At 35.7% G+C, this 21,161-nt stretch overlaps 2 protein-coding genes across 3 annotated transcripts in view; one reads left to right on the top strand and one right to left on the bottom strand.

Annotated features, from left to right (window-relative positions):
- The first annotated feature begins 1,265 nt into the window (after positions 1-1,265).
- On the top strand, positions 1,266-12,027 carry Ars2 (arsenic resistance protein 2). Its single transcript, XM_066745609.1, has 17 exons — positions 1,266-1,346; positions 1,854-2,046; positions 2,353-2,667; positions 2,795-2,986; positions 4,821-4,887; positions 4,964-5,211; positions 5,276-5,454; positions 6,185-6,322; positions 6,563-6,801; positions 6,891-7,031; positions 7,103-7,366; positions 7,423-7,593; positions 7,671-7,933; positions 8,051-8,311; positions 9,702-9,751; positions 9,782-9,908; positions 11,323-12,027. Exons 2-17 carry the CDS (start codon positions 1,925-1,927, stop codon positions 11,396-11,398), a joined length of 2,853 nt encoding a protein of 950 aa, XP_066601706.1. The 5' UTR covers positions 1,266-1,346; positions 1,854-1,924; the 3' UTR covers positions 11,399-12,027.
- Positions 12,028-12,093: 66 nt separating this feature from the next.
- The window catches only part of LOC136784730 (uncharacterized), a 41,412-nt gene continuing 32,344 nt past the window's right edge, over positions 12,094-21,161 (bottom strand). The window contains exons 5-12 of one of the 2 annotated variants that reach the window (XM_066745607.1): positions 19,513-19,765; positions 17,818-18,217; positions 14,981-15,108; positions 13,979-14,098; positions 13,111-13,128; positions 12,586-12,733; positions 12,408-12,494; positions 12,094-12,324 (exon numbers count right to left, since the gene is read on the bottom strand). In XM_066745607.1, coding sequence (XP_066601704.1) covers positions 12,309-12,324; positions 12,408-12,494; positions 12,586-12,733; positions 13,111-13,128; positions 13,979-14,098; positions 14,981-15,108; positions 17,818-18,217; positions 19,513-19,765 — 1,170 coding nt within the window. In that variant the 3' untranslated portion in view covers positions 12,094-12,308. The remainder of the gene's footprint in view (positions 12,325-12,407; positions 12,495-12,585; positions 12,734-13,110; positions 13,129-13,978; positions 14,099-14,980; positions 15,109-17,817; positions 18,218-19,512; positions 19,766-21,161) is intronic. The other variant, XM_066745608.1, reaches the window with a different exon arrangement.

Here is a 21,161-nt window from a genome sequence, read left to right on the forward strand (position 1 = left end):
TGTGTTGAGTCAGTTTAAGACATGATTACAGAAATCATTTCAGAAATCTCAAATTTTTTATTATTTATAAAAGTTAATAGTACAATCAGATTCCTAAGGTTTTGCTAGCCCACATTAAAAAAAAAAAAAAAACGTTGAAAAAAGTTGTGTAGATCTTGAGAAATTGCAAATTGAAGATTGATAAAGCGTGCATCTATTACTATATACATACATTACATATTACCGTCTCTCCTCCACTGGCGCTTAATCCCACTCGAACGTTTCAACGCGCTCTCTCGTTTGGTATATCAACTGTAGGAGTATTTTTCTCATATTTGCAATCATTTTATCAAAAAACTGAAATACATATAGGTTCTGTAGCACATATTGTCGGCTACCTAAATCTTATTTTAAATTTGATATAACGCATACGGTAAAGAATAGGGATCAGACGGAAAAACACACTCTGGAAAATTTCACTCGCAATTGTAAAGAAACTGAACATCCGATAGACCCTGCCTTTCTCACATATAAAGAATATCTCATTCTCTATTTAACTCTAAAAGACCAATTCTGTAACTTAAAAAATGGCGGACTTGTGATTTCTTTAAGAAACGCCGAATTTTCCAGTTTTTTCAACTTTTCTCCGCTCTTAATTGTCACATCAAAACGCGTTCCTATTATAGTCTCATTTTGTAGATATGTTCCGTGTCTCTGCACTCTCTGCACATTATATTTTGGTGGCGGTGTTAAGATCGCTTCATCTTTCGCGATCTCAAGTGAATTCAGATGGCAGCACAGCGCTGTAACATGGCGGAAGCAATAGGAATAATACACAATTTCATCAAAAGACTGTAAATAGAGGGACAAGTAATATTAAATGCTAAATATATTATTTCTTGTGGATTATTATCATGAAAAATGTTGTGGACGTTTTGGAAACGTATGAACATTATCTAGTACAGTACGTCGGGGGATTTTGCGAATTAATTGTTGTTTCTCAATAATGTTAATATATTTATTTAAACAAAAATTTTTTTTCATTTTTTGTTAATTTTCCTAACGTAACTTAGTAGATAAGCTTCTGGCATTTCCAAAAACCTGTAATAACTTTACAATCCATCAACAAATGGCGACGCTGCATGCGAAATAGTTTTCGCCCTGTAATGTCGGTATACGGATTCCCGTTAAGAATCTAGGGAATTTCGATAGCAGTTAGGGGGCCGTCAGTTGGATCACTGCATTTTGGCCAATACGAATCCAATTCTGATTGCCGATCGTAAACGCTCATTTCAGTGCCAACAGCCAACACAAGTTCTTAGTTTTTAAGCGTCTTTAGGAATTCGTTGTCGGTCATACGAAGCAAGGTAATAATTTTCTTCTCGGTATGATTTCTTTATACATAATTTGTAGTAGAACATAATTGTTTTATTAGACTTCTCTACACTTTTATTAAATCCTTCCACAAAAATGACGTTTGCAATAGTATTGGGAGAAGTGTTTATTATAGTTAAACTCTTGTATCATTATCATTTAGCATTTATTAACAAATTAAGCATTCAGCCCTTTCGAAGCTTTACTCCTCAAACACTATGCAAAGCTTTTAATTTAAATATCTGGTATAGTTACATGAAATTATAGAAATCAATTGTGATTACATTTTTAGTATATCGAGGTTAACGTGTGCATATAGGACCGGTTCCACAAGCCTTGTTTAAACTGGATTAAGTTAATTATGCTATATTCTATGTGACATAAAATATAGCAAAATTAACTTAATCCAGATCAAAAAAGGCTTGTGGAACCGGGCCATAAAAAAATAATATTTTTAATTTACTTGTGCATTATAAGTTGAAAACCTAAAATTATTGCAGGTTGAAATAGTATTTGTAACACCTTAGGTGTACAGTTCTCAGACTTGACCACTCCATTTTATTTGCCAAACATGGGAGACTCTGATGATGAGTATGATAGAAAGAGAAGAGATAAATTCAGAGGGGAACGACCAGAATCTTATTCAAGGGAAGGACGTAGAGATGACCGGAGAAGAGATGAGTGGGTTGAAAGGTTGGTAATAAAGATGCATAAATTTAAATATAAGAAGAAATTACAGGTGCTTTATTATTTGCCAAAAACATATCATTTAGGGTATATTTCCAGATCTAGAAATTAAAAGGACAATCATTTATAGTTTCTTATCCTAAAGCTTACTCCTTTCCTATAATTCTAGAGTATTTTACAGTTTTCAAGTGAGATGAGTACCATCATATTGTATGTTTAATCAATGATTATTAAATGTATAACTTATCGAGTATATTTTTATTTAAATAGCGTCAAAAATTGTTATTTTTATAACTGAACTTACCATTTTAGGGAATGGTCAAGTCGTCCTAGGGCAAGATTGGAATACAGAGAATATCGTGGAGGAGGAGGTGGAGGTGGCCGTGATCGCTATAGTCCAGCCAGATCTCAAGATCTTCCACCTCCGATGAAAAGAATGAGAGGAGAGTGGGATGACAGGCCGCGTTACAGCCATGATTACTATGGGGGTGGGGGTGGAGGGGGTGGAGGTGGCGGGGGAGGAGGTGGAGGTGGAGGAGGTAGTGGTTCTTGGGGAGCATCAGACCATTATCCACCACCTCATCATGGCAACCATCACTATGGTGGTAACCATAGCAACAGCAGTAGGTTTGTTTATGAGAATTTTTTTTCTCCTATATTTTTTAAAACTCAAACCATGTTTTCCTTTATTTTCTTTTATAAAGCTAATGCAAAATAAGAGCAGTTTACTGAAATTATATCATTATTTTAGTAGAGAGGTTGCTGGAAATTTTAGCAATTCCAATGTTGAAACACAACCACCAATGATGTCATTCAAAGCTTTCCTTGGCACTCAAGAAGACACGATTACTGATGAAGAAGCTATCAAACGCTATAACGAATACAAACTTGACTTTAGACGCCAGCAACTTAATGAATTCTTTGTAGCACACAAGGATGAAGAATGGTAACTGAATTAGTTAATATAAACATAACGGGGAATATTCGGTTAGAGTTATTACTATTTTGTCTAAAACTATTTTTTTTAAAAAGATTGAGTACTCGTATTCCACACTGGCTGAAATAAAACAGAATTATAAATTTCTGAAGAAATATTTCTTTCCCTCTTTAGGCTGCCGGGAAACATCATTTTTGTAATGTTTCTGAGGTGAAATTTGTAAAATGTGGCTGGGATTCGACTCATCCATGCTTAAAAATTAACATTTCTATAATTTGAAAAAATTTTCAAGATTTTCATTCTACTCTTTATAAAGAGAACCATTTTTTAACCTATTTTTTATGCATAGTGTGGGTCAGTTATATAAATATTCTTTATCATCATAGGCTACAATTTGAAAACAAAATATAACCGGCAGACTACAGGTTAATCGAATATTTGGAATTCTTAATTCTTTTAAACATTTGAATGAGTAATATTAAATACAGCCATTGTGGATATTTCACATGTTTTATCAATAAAAATATAGCTTTACACAATACGCGAACATTAAAATTCTTATAATTGTGATATGCGGAAGAAAAGGAGTAGAACCCAGTAAACACGAATGTCTGATTTACCAATTTGCAGATACTAGCATTACAAGTGTAGTGCTGGGTCAATATCAACCATTTATAAATTGAACATTCGTATTTACTAGAAAATTATTAAAATTTATTATTTTTAATATAATCAATTAAATATAAGGTTTAATGGCTTTCTCAAGGAGTCGCCATTGAATATGTAATTTTGGATCAGTTCAAACCATCAATTGTATATCGACCTGATTTAAAACACGTGGTTGGAGATTCGTATTGTTAGACTGATATGTTATATTGTAAATTTGGGACCGTGTGGGGCTGAATAACTGATAATTTATAAGTAATATTGCTGACAAAAAATGTCGTAACTCTGTCTATCCCTACAGCAAACAGCAGCCATCGCCTTATGCATTGGGCACAGGTCACCTCACACCTTTATTTTTTCGCACGATTTATTATGAATTACGCGCTGCGCGCATCGTCGAAGACTTGAGCTGTCTATTAGGTAGTTAACATTGCGAGCTGGGCGCGCAAAGCCCAAAATTTGTGCTCGCGTAGGCCGCGTTCTAAACCCGCTATTTATTTCTGATATTATCAGCCTAGACATTATAGACTCAGAATCTACGAGAATACCGAAAGCGAGTTAAATATCAGACAACAGGTGAGGCTATATTCTGTAACTGACAATGTTAATAATACTGTCAAGATTGTGTAAAATACTGCAAAGCAAATATGGTCCTTACATTGACCATTAAGATGAACGTGCTGAAAATGCACTAGAAATCAATTAAATAATTTTCCTTTTGTTTTTAAGGAAATTTCTATCTGTTTAAATAATTTTATGCTTTTACCCAGTCTACGCATTCTCACAGAATTGCTAATATAGTATTATTAGCATATTTTAGCCCATCATTACTGTGTAGCTCATATGCTTCTAACTATTTAAAGCTGTGATATTGATTCTGTTAGGATTTGTTTGGCATGGTGTAAAAGACTAATTTTAATAGAAATACTTTTTAATAGAAGTTAGCTATTTATCAGATTTCTTCTGTTTCTTATACTAGCAAATATTCTACACTGTGGGAGATACGTTTTGTAAAAATATAATGATTCTTGAACAATTAGTAATACTGGATACTTGTAAACTTTTACGTAATTCTATTAAAAGCAGGTGGCAAATATTTCAATATATTGTTTAAGAAAAAACTACTTTGATTTTTCTTATAAGACTAACTCTTCTCCTTTGTTTTGCGGTGCATCAGGTTCAAGATAAAATACCATCCAGAGGAGTCAGTTAAAAGAAAAGAAGAACAAATTTCTGCTTTAAAGGTATTACCAGTTGCTTCTTTTGACCTACAACGGATTGCAACAGTTTTTTTTATTTTAACATGTTTTCCTTTTTTAGAAACGGGTAGAAGTTTTTCTAGAAATGTTGAACGCAAATGAAATAGACAAAGTATCGGTAGATGCCGATCAAGCCGATTCACTGTTGCACTTATTGGATGCAGTTGTTATAAAGCTGGAAGGTGGTACAGAAGAAGATTTGCAAGTTTTAAAAGTTAAGCTGCTTCAACCAGTTGCATCTAAAGATACGTTGGTGAAAGAGCAAGAAGAGAATAAACCGAAACTGAATGATAAGAAGCCAGAGCTTAAGTAAGAAATTTCTATTTGTACTTAACTTTTAAGATTGTGCATTACAAACTTTCTCTTCTTTAAGTGACGTTGCAAAGAATGAACCTACATGGAATGAAGAAGATAAAAAGAAGGAAGTCAGCTCCGAAGTCAAAGTTAAAGAAGATCAAAAAGAGGAAGTTAAGCCTGACGAGCTGGAAAAGATGAAGGAAAGTGTTGAAGAAACTAATAATAACGAAGAAAATCCTACTATTGACGAACCAGGTATATACCGTATTTGTCGGTTTAGACTCTACCTTTCGTGACGTGGACGGATAGATATTCGGGAAGGAATCGTTTTTTGTCGTCAGCCGACTCTGAGCCTTGAACATTATCGTAACAAGATATTGTGCGATAAGATATAATAACCTGATACACTTTTTATACATTTTCGTTAATGCAAATTAAAGTTTCGGTATTTTTAATTAATGAACTAGTATTATTGTTAATAAGTTTGTGTCATGTTTACGTTTAAAATAAATCCAAACGCGACATAAGACAAATCAAGTTTAATTATTACGTAAATAAATTTGCTTTAATTAAATAAAAAAATCGGTAAATCTAACTATTGTTAAAAGTGTATATTTGAGGATTTTCAACACTTTTATATATAAGGTAATTAAAAGTAATTCGATTTATATCGTGTTTATATCGATTTCTTTCGCAAACAAACCTGTAATTTATTGATAAGAATATTACGGCTATTTAATTAAAGAGTTACATCGAGACTCCGATTTGCATTAATGAAAAAGTGTATCGGATTATATATTCTATATGATTGTTTCTTGCTGTAAAAGTAGCGCTTGGAATTTAAAATGAAATGGCAAAAAGGAAAGTGAGGGTATAAAACTCGGGGAGACTTCTAACCGGTGAAAATTGCAAACTTTTAATCGAGAGCTAATACTACATTTATTTTATAATATGAGGAATCAAAAAGCTGTATAATAAATTTCAGTCGAAAAACCTGAGGATGCAATTAATCCGAAGAAAAGAAAGCGCACAGACAGTAATAGCAGCAGCAGCAGTAGTAGTAGCAGCAGTAGCTCATCTGGTAGCGATAGTAACAAAGCTAATGTAACTAAAACGGATGATTGTAAGTGAACAGATAGCTGTGTGTGAGACTCGTTGTATACGATCACGATCGCAGATCGGGTATCTCGCGTATAACAGAGCGAGCAAAATTCTGAAAAAGTGTCAACCACAATTTGCGATTTTCAAATTTTTGCTTATTTTGCTGTACGTGAGACTATATTAGACACCTGGTTTGTGATGGGTACAATGGACCTAACCCGTGCATAATAAGCCATAACGATACCAATAGTTAAATTTTTAGCTAAAGAAGAGAAGCTGGATATAAACGATGCAGTTGTGGAAGCGAGTAACGAGAAGGAAGAGGATCAAGAAGTTAAGAAGGAGGAGGTTGCCGAATTCAAAAAGCCTACATTAGAACCAGAAGCGGTAATTGACTTAGCCAGCGAAGATAAAGAGAAAGAGCCTCGTGCTCTTCATAAAACAAGCAGCATTTTCCTTCGAAATTTAGCACCGACCATAACGAAAGCTGAGGTTGAAGCGGTTAGTATTAGTTACATTGAAACTTATATTAATATTTTTAATATGTCGTAATGAGAGTTTGGTTTTATTATGGTATTTCATGTTATTAGATGTGCAAACGCTTCCCTGGGTTCCTACGAGTTGCAATAGCCGATCCCCAGCCAGAAAGACGATGGTTTCGCAGAGGTTGGGTGTCTTTTGAAAGACAAGTCAACATTAAAGAAATATGTTGGAGCTTAAATAATATTCGGGTAAATGGAGAAGCTACAGTTGTGTACTCTTCGATTATTTCTTCAGAGGTTTAATAAAATTTATTTAACAGCTAAGAGACTGTGAGCTTGGAGCTATAGTTAATCGCGACCTTTCTCGACGTATTCGTACAATTAATGGTTTGACATCGCACAAACAAATTGTGAGACACGATATTAAATTGAGCGCAAAAATTGTACATAATTTGGATAACAGGGTTGGATTATGGACGGAAGAGAAGAAGGTGGAAAATAATACAAATACAAAGAACGAGGAAGAGAGTAAAGACAATAAATCAATACTAAGCGCCCTTGAAGTCGAGCAAGCCGTAAGTATCGTTGATAGTTGTTCTGTTATCTTGGGATGTTTGAAGTAATACACGCGTTTTCACAGGCCTTTGGATTGTCTTCAAAAAATCCAGTATTAAAGAACATAACTGATTATTTGATAGAGGAAGCCTCTGCGGAGGAGGAAGAGCTATTAGGCATGTCTGGCGATCACGAAGAAGGTCAACTTGGTGGCGATGGTGATGGCCCTATCGAACGAGATTCTGCTCTGATTAAGGTAATAATACTTTTGCTGTCATAATTATGATTGTTCCTAATTTTGTTTACTATTGTTTTTTATGAAATAAATTGTAGGTGCTAGATAGACTAGTGCTATATTTGCGAATTGTTCATTCCGTTGATTATTATAATCACTGTGAATATCCAAATGAGGATGAGATGCCAAATAGATGTGGTATAATGCACGTCAGAGGACCACCGCCTACCACTAAAGTTTCAAGCAATGAATTGACTGAGTACTGTCGTAATTTTGAAAGTAAAATGTCAGCTTTCTTACAGCCAGTTGCTACTTTGTCGACTGAAGAATTCGACAAACTTGGAGCCAAAAATGCCGAAGCGTATCCTTTTTATCAAACCTCGGGTTTTATCAGTTAACAATAGTAATGAGCATCAATGTGAGATTATTTTTTATAAAGATATGGTAATTATGTTTTTCTTAATTACGATCAATATAGCGAAGTCGAGAAATTTGTACAAGCCAATACCCAAGAGCTGTCGAAAGATAAATGGCTGTGTCCACTGAGTGGAAAGAAATTTAAGGGCCCCGATTTCATTCGCAAGCACATTTTCAACAAGCATGCCGAGAAGGTTGCTGAAGTAAAAGCGGAGGCTGAATACTTTAATAATTACTTGAAGGATCCGAAGCGACCACAACTTCCCGAACATCCTGGTAATAAAGCACCAGTAAGAGAAGGGCCTCGGGAAGGATTCACACCGTATCCTAGCTCGTATGTTTTTCTTTTTAGTTCTTTAAATATTACATTTATTTCTAATCGCTTTACTTGATTGGATCGTGGATACACCAACCTCTTACAGTTTAGCAAAATGGTAAAGCGAGTTGTCAAATTGTGACGTTTTTACGAGGGATTTCATCATTTGTAGGCTCTTTTCTTTCGTTAAGAATCGATCTAGGCTTGAACAGCCCCTGGTTTTGGAAAAACAATTATAAACATTTAAATAGCAGCTATTTGAAGAATTTCCTTTTTGGAAAATATTCAAAGAGTACATTTAAATACTGTCAAACTCTGTATAGGCATAGATGGACTTTTATCGAATGAAATACACCGTGATGCAAGGTACTAACTTGAATACCCAAAAGCTCATAAAAAGTAACGAAATGAAAGATTGCAGGAAACAAGATAAGAATGAAGATAATTCCGCTTGTCGCTGCTAATCGGACACTATTCAACCGTTACACGGAGGCCATGGAGAAGAGCGAATCATAGGCTGAAGACGGAAAACCGTTTGTACAGATTTACGGACGTTGTATTCGTATTCCGTAATGGAAGTAAGAGAGAGAGAGAGAGCCGTAAGGATCACAGCGACCTTCTCTATCATTGCCAGCTCGTACAATTAGACTTGTGGCTCACGATCTTTCCGGGCGTTGATCCATGTTGCGTTTCCGATGAAGAAAAGCCGTTGCGAATACATCGTGTGCTTTCAGTCCAATGACATTGGCAGACGGAGCGATGCAATGAACGTAAACGTACTTGAAGAAAGACGAAGGTGGAACGTGTAAGCACTCCTAAAGTTCACAACGCTTACTCCTCCAGTTTCGTGTATCTTCTGGAATCAAGTTCAAGTATAAGCTTTGCTTTCGACTGCCATTATTTAAACGGATCTTCATCCCTCGTATCCCAATTTTTCACTGGACTCTATTCGAAGGAGACAAGCGGAATTAGCTTTATTCCTCTATCTTACTGGTTACCATGTATTTTAATGATTATCTTTATATTTTAGGAATTTTAAAATTACAACGTTATTTTATAGACGATTTGACTCTTTCCGAGCTTACTTGATTTTTCATAAGAATCTAATTGTCTTTGTACATCTTCTTAAAAAATGTTATCGAGAAAGCAATTTTTTTAAATAACTCTTGTGTAAATTCTTTTTAATTGGGCGCTGCACAAGCATAGATATAGATTGTGTTAGCGAATCAGGCAAAAGGATAAACAACAATGAAACCCAACGTTTAAAGTAACATGATAATTTGAGTATATTGGTTTTGACGATCTGTAATGAAACAGTATCCATGAAACGCTTAAAATCGATAATATCTACCATTTTCTGTGCCATAATTATTGATTTTTCCAAATTAAATTTTAGATTTGGTGGATATGGAGGTGGAGGAGGTTACGGCGGAGGAAGAGGAGGAGGTGGAGGAGGAGGTGGAGGTGGAGGAGGAGGAGGAGGAGGAGGGTATGGATCTGGATACGGAGGCGGCGGTGGTGGTGGTGGCGGCGGTGGATTTGGTGGAATGGGAGGCGGTATGGGAATGCCTCGTCCCAGTCGTGGCAGCTTCAATAGAGGACGGTAAGCAATTGCAAATAACGATCATTTTCGTGTAATCTCACTATAATATATTCAATGTACATTGAAGCACATGCTGTTAAATTCTCACTTGGTCACCATGATCCTTCGTCTCCCATCGTAAAACCGTCTTTTAGATACAGTAACCCATTTCGATTGAAAAAAGCCCTAAATTTCTAAATAATATCTTTTCAAAAGTCGAGTAAAAAGTAAGTTTGACCAATACTGAGAAGCATCAAAAAGTTGCAGTTTTACTTTTAATTGTTTTCAAATTGATATGATTGAACGTGGTCGTCCGATGTTTCCAGGGCTGCTCCAGATTCAACCTCAAGACCTATTATTAGTTATAATGACTTGGACCAGCCTGACATGGATCTATTCTAATCTGACAAAAATTTTAATCATTACTCGTAACAATTTTAATCGGGATTTTCGCGCGCTCGATCAACGCAAAATAGAATAATATCAGCTGTTTGCAGCAGATTGCTGTCTATAAGTCGCGTAACGCGCGTGCATCCATTATTAATTAATACGCGTTCGTATAGATATACGCAAGGCATGAACCGCAGAGAGAATTATCATGAATGGAGAAATCTTCAGCACCGAGGCTATTTTTGAGGCATGGGCAATTATTGTTACTCGGTTAGCCTTTTCCTTCGTTGGTCAGCTCGTTGAATAGCTGATGAAATATTGCTCGATCGATAGAAGGCCACATGTTTTGTGACATTAATTTTTGGCATTAATCTGGGAAGATGTGAAAGTTAGAAAGCCACGTCATAGCATAAATAACAATGTCAATAGGACCAGTTTCACAGCCAGTACAATTTTTGACCAACTTTGAAAATTTTTAATAATCTCATTAGTATGCATCCAGATGCAACGGTAATTGATACAATGTGTAAATAATATATAATCTATAAATATGAAAAATACAAAAATGCAATATATATTTTATTACCTTAATAAATAATTTAAATATTATACTAGAGGAGAAGGGCCATGCCATTAGGCGATATCTAACATTAGGCAAAAGGATCGCGCGATGCTGTAAGAAATGTGCTAAGAAACAAAAATAACAAATAAATTTATTTGTTACGAATTATATGTGACTTTATTTTTCCCATTTCCGCTAATATCCTGGTGCTGGGTTGGTCCAACGTCTATGATATCGACGCTACCACCACGCGTTATTTTATCGCAACTCTTATTTCTCCTGTCCATTTGTGCATGTGATATTTACCCAATGATCAAACAATTTTTCCATTTTATTAAATCCCACACGTTTATGGCTACTGCTGTATTTAAATTGAAAGAAAAGAGCGCTTTGAAATGAAATTATTTATGTTTATGATAAATTTTGCTCCATTTTATGATATATATACACACATATGTATATTTGTAATGTTCAATATTACAGTGGCGGCGGCGATTTCCGGCCTGTTATTCATTATCGAGACCTCGACGCCCCTAGAGAGCCTGACGAATTCTTGTAAAGATCACTTCTTCTATTCGAAAAACAATTGGCTTTAAGATAGATTGATTTAGTGTCAAATGTCTATATAATTTATGTCTGTATATAAGTATAATATTACTACTGCTGCGCTAATGCTGTACATTGTGAGACAGTATCGCTTAAAGAGATTTCACACTTACATATAGCCACACCTGCATCGTTCAGTGAATAAATATCAAACGGCTTAAAACTCTTTTGTAATTATTTAATATCATGTTTAAGTTGGAAATAGCTAGAGTTATCATTGACACACACACACAGGAAATTGATTAAGAGAAGGTGTGTGTGTTTTTAGTTTTTTTTCGATGTAGCTCTCCTCATTGTAGCTATTTAAAAATTGTGAAAAGTGGATTTGAAATAACAATAGATAAATAAACTATTATTGTGTAATCTACGTATTAATATACTCATGACAAACAATTCGAAGCTACAAAAGACTTGTTTGCGAGTGAATTGAAAACATTATTTTATCGTTTAACTGACTTATGTACAAGAATTATTGTTAAGGAATGTCATGAATATTACGTAATTTATCTCTTGGAAAAGTGATACATTATTCGCTCTCAATGTAAGAAAATTCTGTAACTGGAAATAAAAGATTTTATTCAATCTTGCCATTTCTTAATGTATATGCTACACCTTTCTCACTCTCTCGCTTAAAGAACACACGTTAACATTTTTTCTTTTACATATATGCTATATTTACAATTTCCAATAATTCATCCATTTCATTACAAATTTTGTCTCTTGCTTCAATAATACTTTTAACATTTCGATAATTTATCCAACGCGAGTCTCCAGTTTCGTTTCTCTAATTCGTGCTACTTCTTATTGGAAACAATTAAGTTGATCTATACAACACGCATATATATATTGTATATATATATACATTACTTGTACAATAATCTGTATAAAAAAAAGCTTGTCGCATTAAACACTGATAGATTAATAACATTGTTTACATATGTAAGTTTCACTATTACGCAGACCTATCCTTGCAGTGCAGCTCATCCGTACCATCTCCGCAATCATCGATCCCATTGCATTTCATTCCTTTGGTTATACACCTACTGTTTCTGCAAGGGGGTGAAGAGAAGAAAAAAGATGATAGGTTAATAGAGGATTTTGCACGCTTTCTATAACTATGATGGATCATTGTAAACTTACTGGCATGTAAACTCGTGCTTATTGCAACGACCCTGGCATCCATGTGGTTCATCGGATTCATCGGCGCAATCCACCAGGCCATCGCAGAAACGAGCCTTCAATATGCATTGCCCGTTGCTGCAGGTGAATTCGCTTTCCAATGGACAAGCTATCATTTTATTAAACACATTGATTAATAATGCATTGGTGCCGGGCATCCATTGCCTCGCGCGCTAATAACATGCAATAGTCAAACAGTTGCAAAGCCGAATGCTCCAGAAATATCACTTTTTCACCATATATATATATATATATATACCTCCCGTGTGTTCGTAATGAAAAAATCTCGAGAAAAAAAAGAAGCCTTTAATATATGGCATAAGACTCGGTCAACTTGTCAATAGAGGATGCAACTTTTAATCTATGTGTGTATAGAAAAGTAACACATGCAACGTGTTCGTTTTAAAGCAATACTGGAAAGCACATATATGAAGAAGGAGAATGTGTGTATAAAATTTGCATGCCATCGAATCTTCTTGTACTCACACCAACCAAGATTACGACCTACGACAAAATATAAAACTAAATTAAAACACGTTTACGCAGGATTATAAGCAGTATTTATGTAGTATTTTATTGCTCTATGATTTCTCAATCTATAACATTTTAACCACGATGGTACATGTTTTGTTTTTAAAAACAATAAGTTGATTATAAATTGAATGTAAATAAAAGTGGCTTGTATTTGGAAGCTCGTTTCCTTTTAAATTTGATTATTCGACGACTATATCGTTATAACACCATTCAATTTATCGATGCCATTTTAATTGAAAACATTGATTTTCATAACTATCATATTACTTTTACCATATATACGTCATGTATCCGCCCAAGTAATGGCAAAATGATAAAATCACGTTAGGTGTATATATACATATTGTATATGTAGAGGGAGCAAAAGAGGTTCGGAATAAAATTGTTATAGCTTCTTTTGATTCTTGCTTAAAATCTTGATACTGCTCTCCAGATTGTCCTAAATGATGATTGAGTAAGGAGAGACTATGAAATTCTGGCAGAGAGAGAGAGAGAGAGAGAGAGAGAGAGGAAGAAATTTCAAAATCAGTCATTTTCGATTGATAAATAAATGAAAAAAAAAAAGGTTATTCTTCGAATCATTCGCTTTCTATGAAATTATCGGATCGACGTGAATCAACTGCGCGACGGGACTCTTCGTAGATCGAAGCAATACTATTTCTGTCAGTCTACCGTTAAAACTATGATAAAGCATTGTGTGCGATTTAGCGAGACTACCAGCTTAGCACCACCACCACGATATACATATACCTCAAGATGTAAAGTTTACTAATTTTGTGATAGAGAGAGAGAGAGAGAGAGAGAGGAAGATGGGATTTACCTAAGGTGCAGTTAATCTCATCAGTTGCATCCCAGCAATCGATCTTTCCGTCGCATCTCCTTTCCAATGGTAAACAGGAAGTTTCGTTACCGCACTGGAAATGTGTCTGATGATCGCAAACTAAACAGAATAGAATTATTTTCTTTCGATTAATATACCATTACTACTTTTTCTTACACCGTATTAGGCAAAAAAAGAAAACGTCACATGTCATATGTATACTAAATCAGTGGAAAAAGGAACAATAATTATCGCTGAATCGTCGCTCAAAGGAACCGATAAACGAAATCCGTCAAATGTGTTTGTATTTGTGTATGTGTGGCACGTCGCGGTCGCGTGTACTCTCAGTGCTGGTGTACTTGACACGCGTTAATATCCATGTAAAATCGGATTAACGTTGAACGGGGAGAGAAAGAGGGGGATGGAAATACAGAAGCCACGCAAACAATAGCAAAGCCGATAAGAAAGAGTTGTTTACGGGTCATACACGTAACTGGGCTAATACCCCCATGGCCCTATGGCCCCATGGCTCGTCTCTACAAAATACCATTAGACATACTCGTATAAATACATTTGACGTTTCAACGAAATATTCCCTCGACACCGTTCTATCAATCCCCAATATCTTCCCGCCAATATAGCTCATCGCCACTTTGAGTATTCAAAGGATGTAAGAGAAGAGAGAGAGAGAGAGAGAGAGAGAGAGAGAGGACAATCCCTCCTGCTATTATCAACATTGATTTCTCCATTGTTTAATATTCCTTTTTTTAAAGGAAACCCCCTCACTACCTTTTTCTACTTATTTCACTAATTCAAACTGTTAGCTCCTTCCATTCTCCATCGAGTATAATTCTTGGAACATCCATTTGAAATTGTTCATTCCACGTATAATGGGCTTGGTAGTTTTTCCGTCTGATAATAACGAACGTTTGAAAGTAGAGAAATTGGTCTTTTTACTGGTGACTGGTGGATGGCTCTGAAGCAGTATTTTTTGTTGCTCACCGCAATTGTATTCGTCCGAGTGATCGTAGCAATTCATATGGCCATCGCAGCGTTTATCTAGGGGGATGCAGAGAGTATTGAGGCAGGTCCACTCATCGTCCAAACAATAATGTTCGATATCGACACATCTGAAACATAACGAAAAATCACTCTACCAGTCATCCAATCTTTCCCTACTCTCCTTCTCTCTCTCTCTCTCTCTCGGAGCATCTCTCCTTTTCCATTCAATGCTACATTTATAACGAACGATATTGCCCACAATAGTGTTGTTTATATAAATTCAATTTATCCAATTCTTCAAATTCTTCGCCCGTTATAAATCAATTTTTATTATTGACAATGCTAACAGCGATTCGACAGATATGTATTGTTGCCAAATGAAGATTGATTTTAATTCTCCGGACAGTTTTCATATGGGAAATGTATTTTTCGATGATACTCCAATATATAGTAACTCTTAACCTTTGGTCTTCATATATTTTGCATCTGATACTAACATCTATCCAATAAAGCATTTCCCACGATACTCTTTATAAATTGCATTTCCTCCATTCTTCGTACGCTATACAAGTGAATCTTTATCAAATTGACGCAATATCTATAGTATAGCAAGAACAATCCGACGGATAAATTCTTGTGAAATACCGATTGATTGTATAATTTTCCGGATAATTTCAGGGAGAAATATATTCTTCGCGATGATAGCCTACTGATTAATTTGCGAATAAAGCGAGCCATAGAGTTGGAGTTGGGTCTAAATTTAGAGCACTGCGGAGGAAGGGAGAGTAAAAATGGAAAAATTTCAGTAACGAAGAATGCACCGATTGTTTCATGGGTTGCGTTCCCTACGAGCAATCAATTGGCTTTGCCTAGCATCGTTTGCTTCTCAATCAAGATCTCGAGATTAAACTGCTGTATATACACATGTATATAGGGTCGGTCAGTTGAAACGTGCCAGAACGTAGATCGATGGATGCTTGCCACCAGACACAAATCTCTCCAACTATTGCAATTACGATATATATATATATATTTGCCAAAGACCCTTCTGAAAGCAAATAACAAGACATTTGGGAAAGGTCTTATAAAACATTTTAATCTCTCACATTGCATCCATGCTCTCTGACCTGCTTCGACTAGCCGACCCTCTATATGTATGTATATGCACATGGAGTCCGCCATATATATTAAAGGAGTCTCGCACCATATGGACATGATACTCTCCTCGACTTTGTAACCCTAAGAGATATAAATTTATCACGCGTATATTACCTTTTTGAAACATCTTTCGACTCTCGCACTCCTATAAAGGTCTTCTTAACAAATTCACATCTTTTCCACGTACGGTGACAAAGAGAGAGAGAGAGAGAGAGATAAACAGAATTTTTGTATCCATGCTCTGGGTCCTTTTATCTGGCGGACTCTGTACAGTGCATAAAGTATCTCAAATAAATTCAATTAACAGAAAGGCGTGTTGAATTTCATACTGATAATCGTTGAAAAACGGATCGAAGGAAAACGCTCGGCAAATTATTCAATCAAATTTTCTTAATAGTTTTATTTCAGACTCGGTTAGCTGGAAAGTCGCTGGCAAGCTACTTTTTTCACGCTTCTTTTATACCTTGCATTAATAATCACTGACTGCTGCAGTAAATATTAATAACTGCAGGTTTATTGCAGAATGCAGCTAGGATCGATAAATCGCTTCTTTCCTACAGTTTCCTGTTAAAAGAGTCCATCTACGCTCGTGAAGCATTATTTTCAAATGCTTGAAAAAGGAGACAGGGAGACGAGAGAAGAGAAAAATTTTTAATACCTGGCAGCATCAAATTTACAGAAATATTTCAGTAACATTGTTAAATTATTATTAAGTTACACACACAGATACCGTTCAGGAGTATTCCTATATGATAATACATCAATCTGTGTAAGCTCGATTCTATCAGATATCCAAGATAACAATTATTTACTCCGTGCTATAAATCCTGCTGAGTAACAAGAGTCTATTTTTTTAAATAATTGAGAAAAAATAAAATGCAGACCATAGGTAAAAGAACTTTTTTTCCAACTGGTACACGTAAAAATCCTGTTATTTTAAGGTGCTGACGTCGTCTCAGTGACATAAAGAAACTGCAAAATAGGACTTTCCAAATAAGCTACCCCATACATATAGTTTACAAATACAGATAAAATCTCAGGCGCTTATATGAATGTAAAATATAAACTGCATGGATCAATACAATTTATGGGAATCAATGAAAAAATCTATGCAATTATAGAGCAGTGCTCACTTAAAAGTTGAGAATTTAGAAAGATTAAGTTGGAACGTTTTATATTCTTAAAGATGACAGTATATAAAAATTATTACTATATATATATGCGTTTAGTCGAACCGTGAAATGCCGACTGACGATTACTTTTTCACTTTAATAATATGCCCTGTTCGTTAGAATTATATAATAATGCTATTCTTTATTAATAAATATCCTTTACTCTTTATAAGATCAAATCAAAGGAAATATGCTCTCCGAGTGCTACAGTGAAACATATATATAACACCAAATCTCCTATACGACACCGTTAGAATTCTTGCTTTCCGCGAATATAGGATTATGCGCTTACTAATATTTTTTTTCAAATTTAATAAAATTTTAATCATTACCTTTGAATAGTCGTTAAACTACTAATTGCTTCTATATTGTTCAACTATAATTAAATGGAGAATCTCCTATTTCTCGTCGTTAGAAATAGATCCTCCAATGTGTATACGTATATATATATATATATATATATATATATAAGAAGTAGTACATAAGTATCGAGAGGGATCTTTATACCGGAATGCATCGACGTCAAGTCTGTGGCAACGTTGCTTATTGATGAGACATAATCCTGCACATCCGGTGGGGTCCTTGGGGTCAAGGCCAATTCTGCAAATCGGCACATCATCGTCGACAAGGCCGACGCAGACCTCGCCAGGTAGACAGTCGTCGCAGTACCTCGTCGAATTGGTTGTTGGCCCGTCCGTAACTTCCACCAGCTCCGTCGTCGTCGTTTCCTCGAAAAATTCCATTGGCGGGTTGGCCCTTGACGAAACGGAAATATCTTTGATCGACGATGTCTCATTTTCCCTCTCCAACAATAATTCCACTCTCTCCTCGCTCAATGTGGAATTCGTTAGCTCTCCCCTTGATGATGACTTCAGATATTGCTGGATTACTTGCAGTTGTTCCGGTTCTGTTGTAATCATTAATGTACGTAAAAAATTAGAAATATACATAGACATCAGGCTGATCGTTAAAAAGGCTATATTTTTTTTCTTTTCGCCAACAACTCCATCAAAGTTACTTTCAATCGGAAGAAAAAGATAGAAATATCTCTGGATCCTCGAAGATGAGGACAAATCCTTAAGTAGCCCTCGCGAGCCGCGTTTACCTTTTCCCATTTAAATATATAACATTAGGATTATGACGAAATCTATATAGAAATGAATTTTGGATTTTCATTCTTACCTCAAACATTTTTACAACAGTATTAAACCGTCGCGAGCTTAGGTACTAGTATTTCTAGAAATTTTTAGCCAATTTTCTCGTACATATATATATACACAGTGATTGGTGCATAATAAAGTGCAATGGTAAGCTATAGTTTACACAGAAAACATGGTCTTCTTTTCAAAAGCACTGTACTTTCAGCAATTTGCAGATTTTTAAACCTTTTTTTAGCTTTGTACAATGCATATTTGCATAAATTAATGAAATTTTCTTAGTTTTTTTTTGTTTTCTATAGATGATTCCAGCGATTTTTACATTGCACAACCATTTAATATGATACATAATTACAGCGGTCATTACTCTAAAAAAGATAGTGCTCTGTGTTGTGGTTGTAGACGGGAATATTTCTGAACAATTGTAGATTAATCTATGCAGTAATTTTTAGGAAAATGATTTATGAAAAACACAAACGCTTTGTATGTTTTTCCCGCTTAAACAAGGTCATAATTTTATGTATATAGTGTAAATAGTATTGTCGTTTCTCCAAGAGTGTAACTTTCGTAGAAAAAAGATCTGTACCGCAGAGATTGCAATATTCTTTAAATAAAAAATAATATCAATTAGCGTACTTGTACAGACATAGGAAAGACTGTGACAAGACCCCTGAAAAAATTGAAAATGACCAGTGTCAAAGCTATATAGCAGCTCCTAAATAAAAATAATACCGTATAGGAAAGGTTCCTTCGAGCACTGTAGCTGTTGCTCGAAGCATTTTTTGATATTATTAATAGTTATGACATAATTGTTCGTATCAGCTTACTAGCCACGGCCTGTGTATATATATATATATATATATATACATAGGACATGAGCTTCTATAGAAATGAATCATAGCTGCATACTGCTGAGTATACGTACGCTAATGAAGCATATAAAAATTGAGACTAATCGTGTGAAAATTTGTACAAAGAGTCTATGAAAGAATAAATGATGCAAGAATAGAAGAGATGCAAATTGATAGCGATCGATTTATCTTACCAAAGACAATGTAAAGTGCAGCTGCACCGAGGCCGAGAAGCGCCAGGAGGACAATGAGTATAAGGACGAGAGTCCTGGTACAACCCGTTCCTTCTCGGTCGAGGGTACGCGTGGCCAGGTGCAAAGTCCATCCATGTCGTCGTTTGTGCAAACGGGCTGGCTGTGGTGCGGGATCCCCTCGAACACTGCGTCGCAAATTCACTCGATTTTGCGAGGATACTGTCTGATTCCGGACTGGCAATGAAAAAGCTCTCTGTATGGGAAAGAGAAAGGGAAAAAGAATAACTCGAAGAAAAATTATACTCTTCTCCCCTACACTCTGTTAATTTATTTTTATGTTCATCTTGCTACGCGACAGCGACGCCTCGGCAAAATACGTCAAAGGTATATAGCGAGACCCGCAGTCTGCACTATAGTTGGACATTCTCTAGCTCGACACAGGCTTCCCTCTCTACCTATACCAGCGTTATATTGCTTTATAAGTGCAGCACTAGGAGCAGCGAGATAATTAGCCTTCTTCCAAAGGACGTTTCCAGTCATTTATATATATATATATATAAATCAGCTACTGGATTAAGGAAAATAATTTCGCAAAGTAATTACTCTTCTGACGTTTTCAATTTACCTGATGCTTGGCCATCCGGATTACATTCTCTGCGAGAAGCACGTCGACTCCGCGCAAAATTCACCGATAATTATAAGATGAACGCAAATATTCATTTGCAAATTAAGACCGTCCACGTACTTAACGGTCAGCGTTGATAAAATTGCAATACGTGTGTTATAAGAGCTTCTATATTCTATACTGTCATTTCTATTTCTTCAGCTCGCACAATGTTCTCTCGTGTGCCATCACGTACAACATTAAGAATAGCTCCGACTAATGTTCCCCTATATGAACACGAGGAATTTTACGCCAAGAGACAACGACAAATTTTTCTCCACACTCTGCAAAAACTTATGTGTGATACCGAATAGGTAAAAGTACCGAGAACACCCCGACAAACGATTTATTTGCAATTTTTATGGAATGGTTGAAACTCTCATGCGTTGTCTCGCCAACTATCGAAACTTTATTCATTTTCGTTTTACGTCAGCTCGCTCCAAATGAGGCCGCCCGCCTCACGGTGTTTTCGATGGACCACGGCATAAGCTGCACGCTTCCGTCTGGCTATAGATAGACACTCATTTCCGTTTTGCTTTATTTCTTTTTCCAGCAAACCCTACCCAACACCCTATTCTCCGCTTCGCGTTATCCAATATTCCAGCGACGCTGACAACTTTTTATATACATATAACTGCATGACCAACTTACGACTCGTCTATTCTTTTAAAAATTCTACCTCTCCACCACACAGACAGATATATATATTACTGCAATGTTTTATCACACGTAGATTTCATCCAAATCCTTCGTCATCTTTCTTATTACTATTACACTTTTATCGAGCCATTATTATGAATTTTTAGAAAACCTCGCTCTCGAGGCAGATTGGAAAATAAAATTTCTGCATGGCATTTATTTTTCAGGTCTATGAATATTTAACGTTCGAGAGTCATCCGTCCAGTCGAATTTGCCACTTATTTATAACCGGGCGGCGGCCGCGGCGTGGCGCTTTTCTTGGACGAACGTCGACAAGCAGACTGAC

The sequence above is a fragment of the Prorops nasuta genome, unplaced genomic scaffold (genome assembly GCF_024137725.1).
Source record: "Prorops nasuta isolate Cenicafe-Biocafe unplaced genomic scaffold, Cenicafe_Pnas_1.2 PNAS00067, whole genome shotgun sequence".
Lineage (NCBI taxonomy): Eukaryota > Metazoa > Arthropoda > Insecta > Hymenoptera > Bethylidae > Prorops > Prorops nasuta.

Coding starts and splice junctions, on each gene's coding strand:
- Ars2 (XM_066745609.1), top strand. CDS start 1,925: ATGGGAGACTCTGATGATGAGTATGATAGAAAGAGAAGAGATAAATTC. Junction 2,668..2,794: donor AACCATAGCAACAGCAGTAG/GTTTGTTTATGA, acceptor TTATTTTAGTAG/AGAGGTTGCTGGAAATTTTA. Junction 2,987..4,820: donor GCACACAAGGATGAAGAATG/GTAACTGAATTA, acceptor GCGGTGCATCAG/GTTCAAGATAAAATACCATC.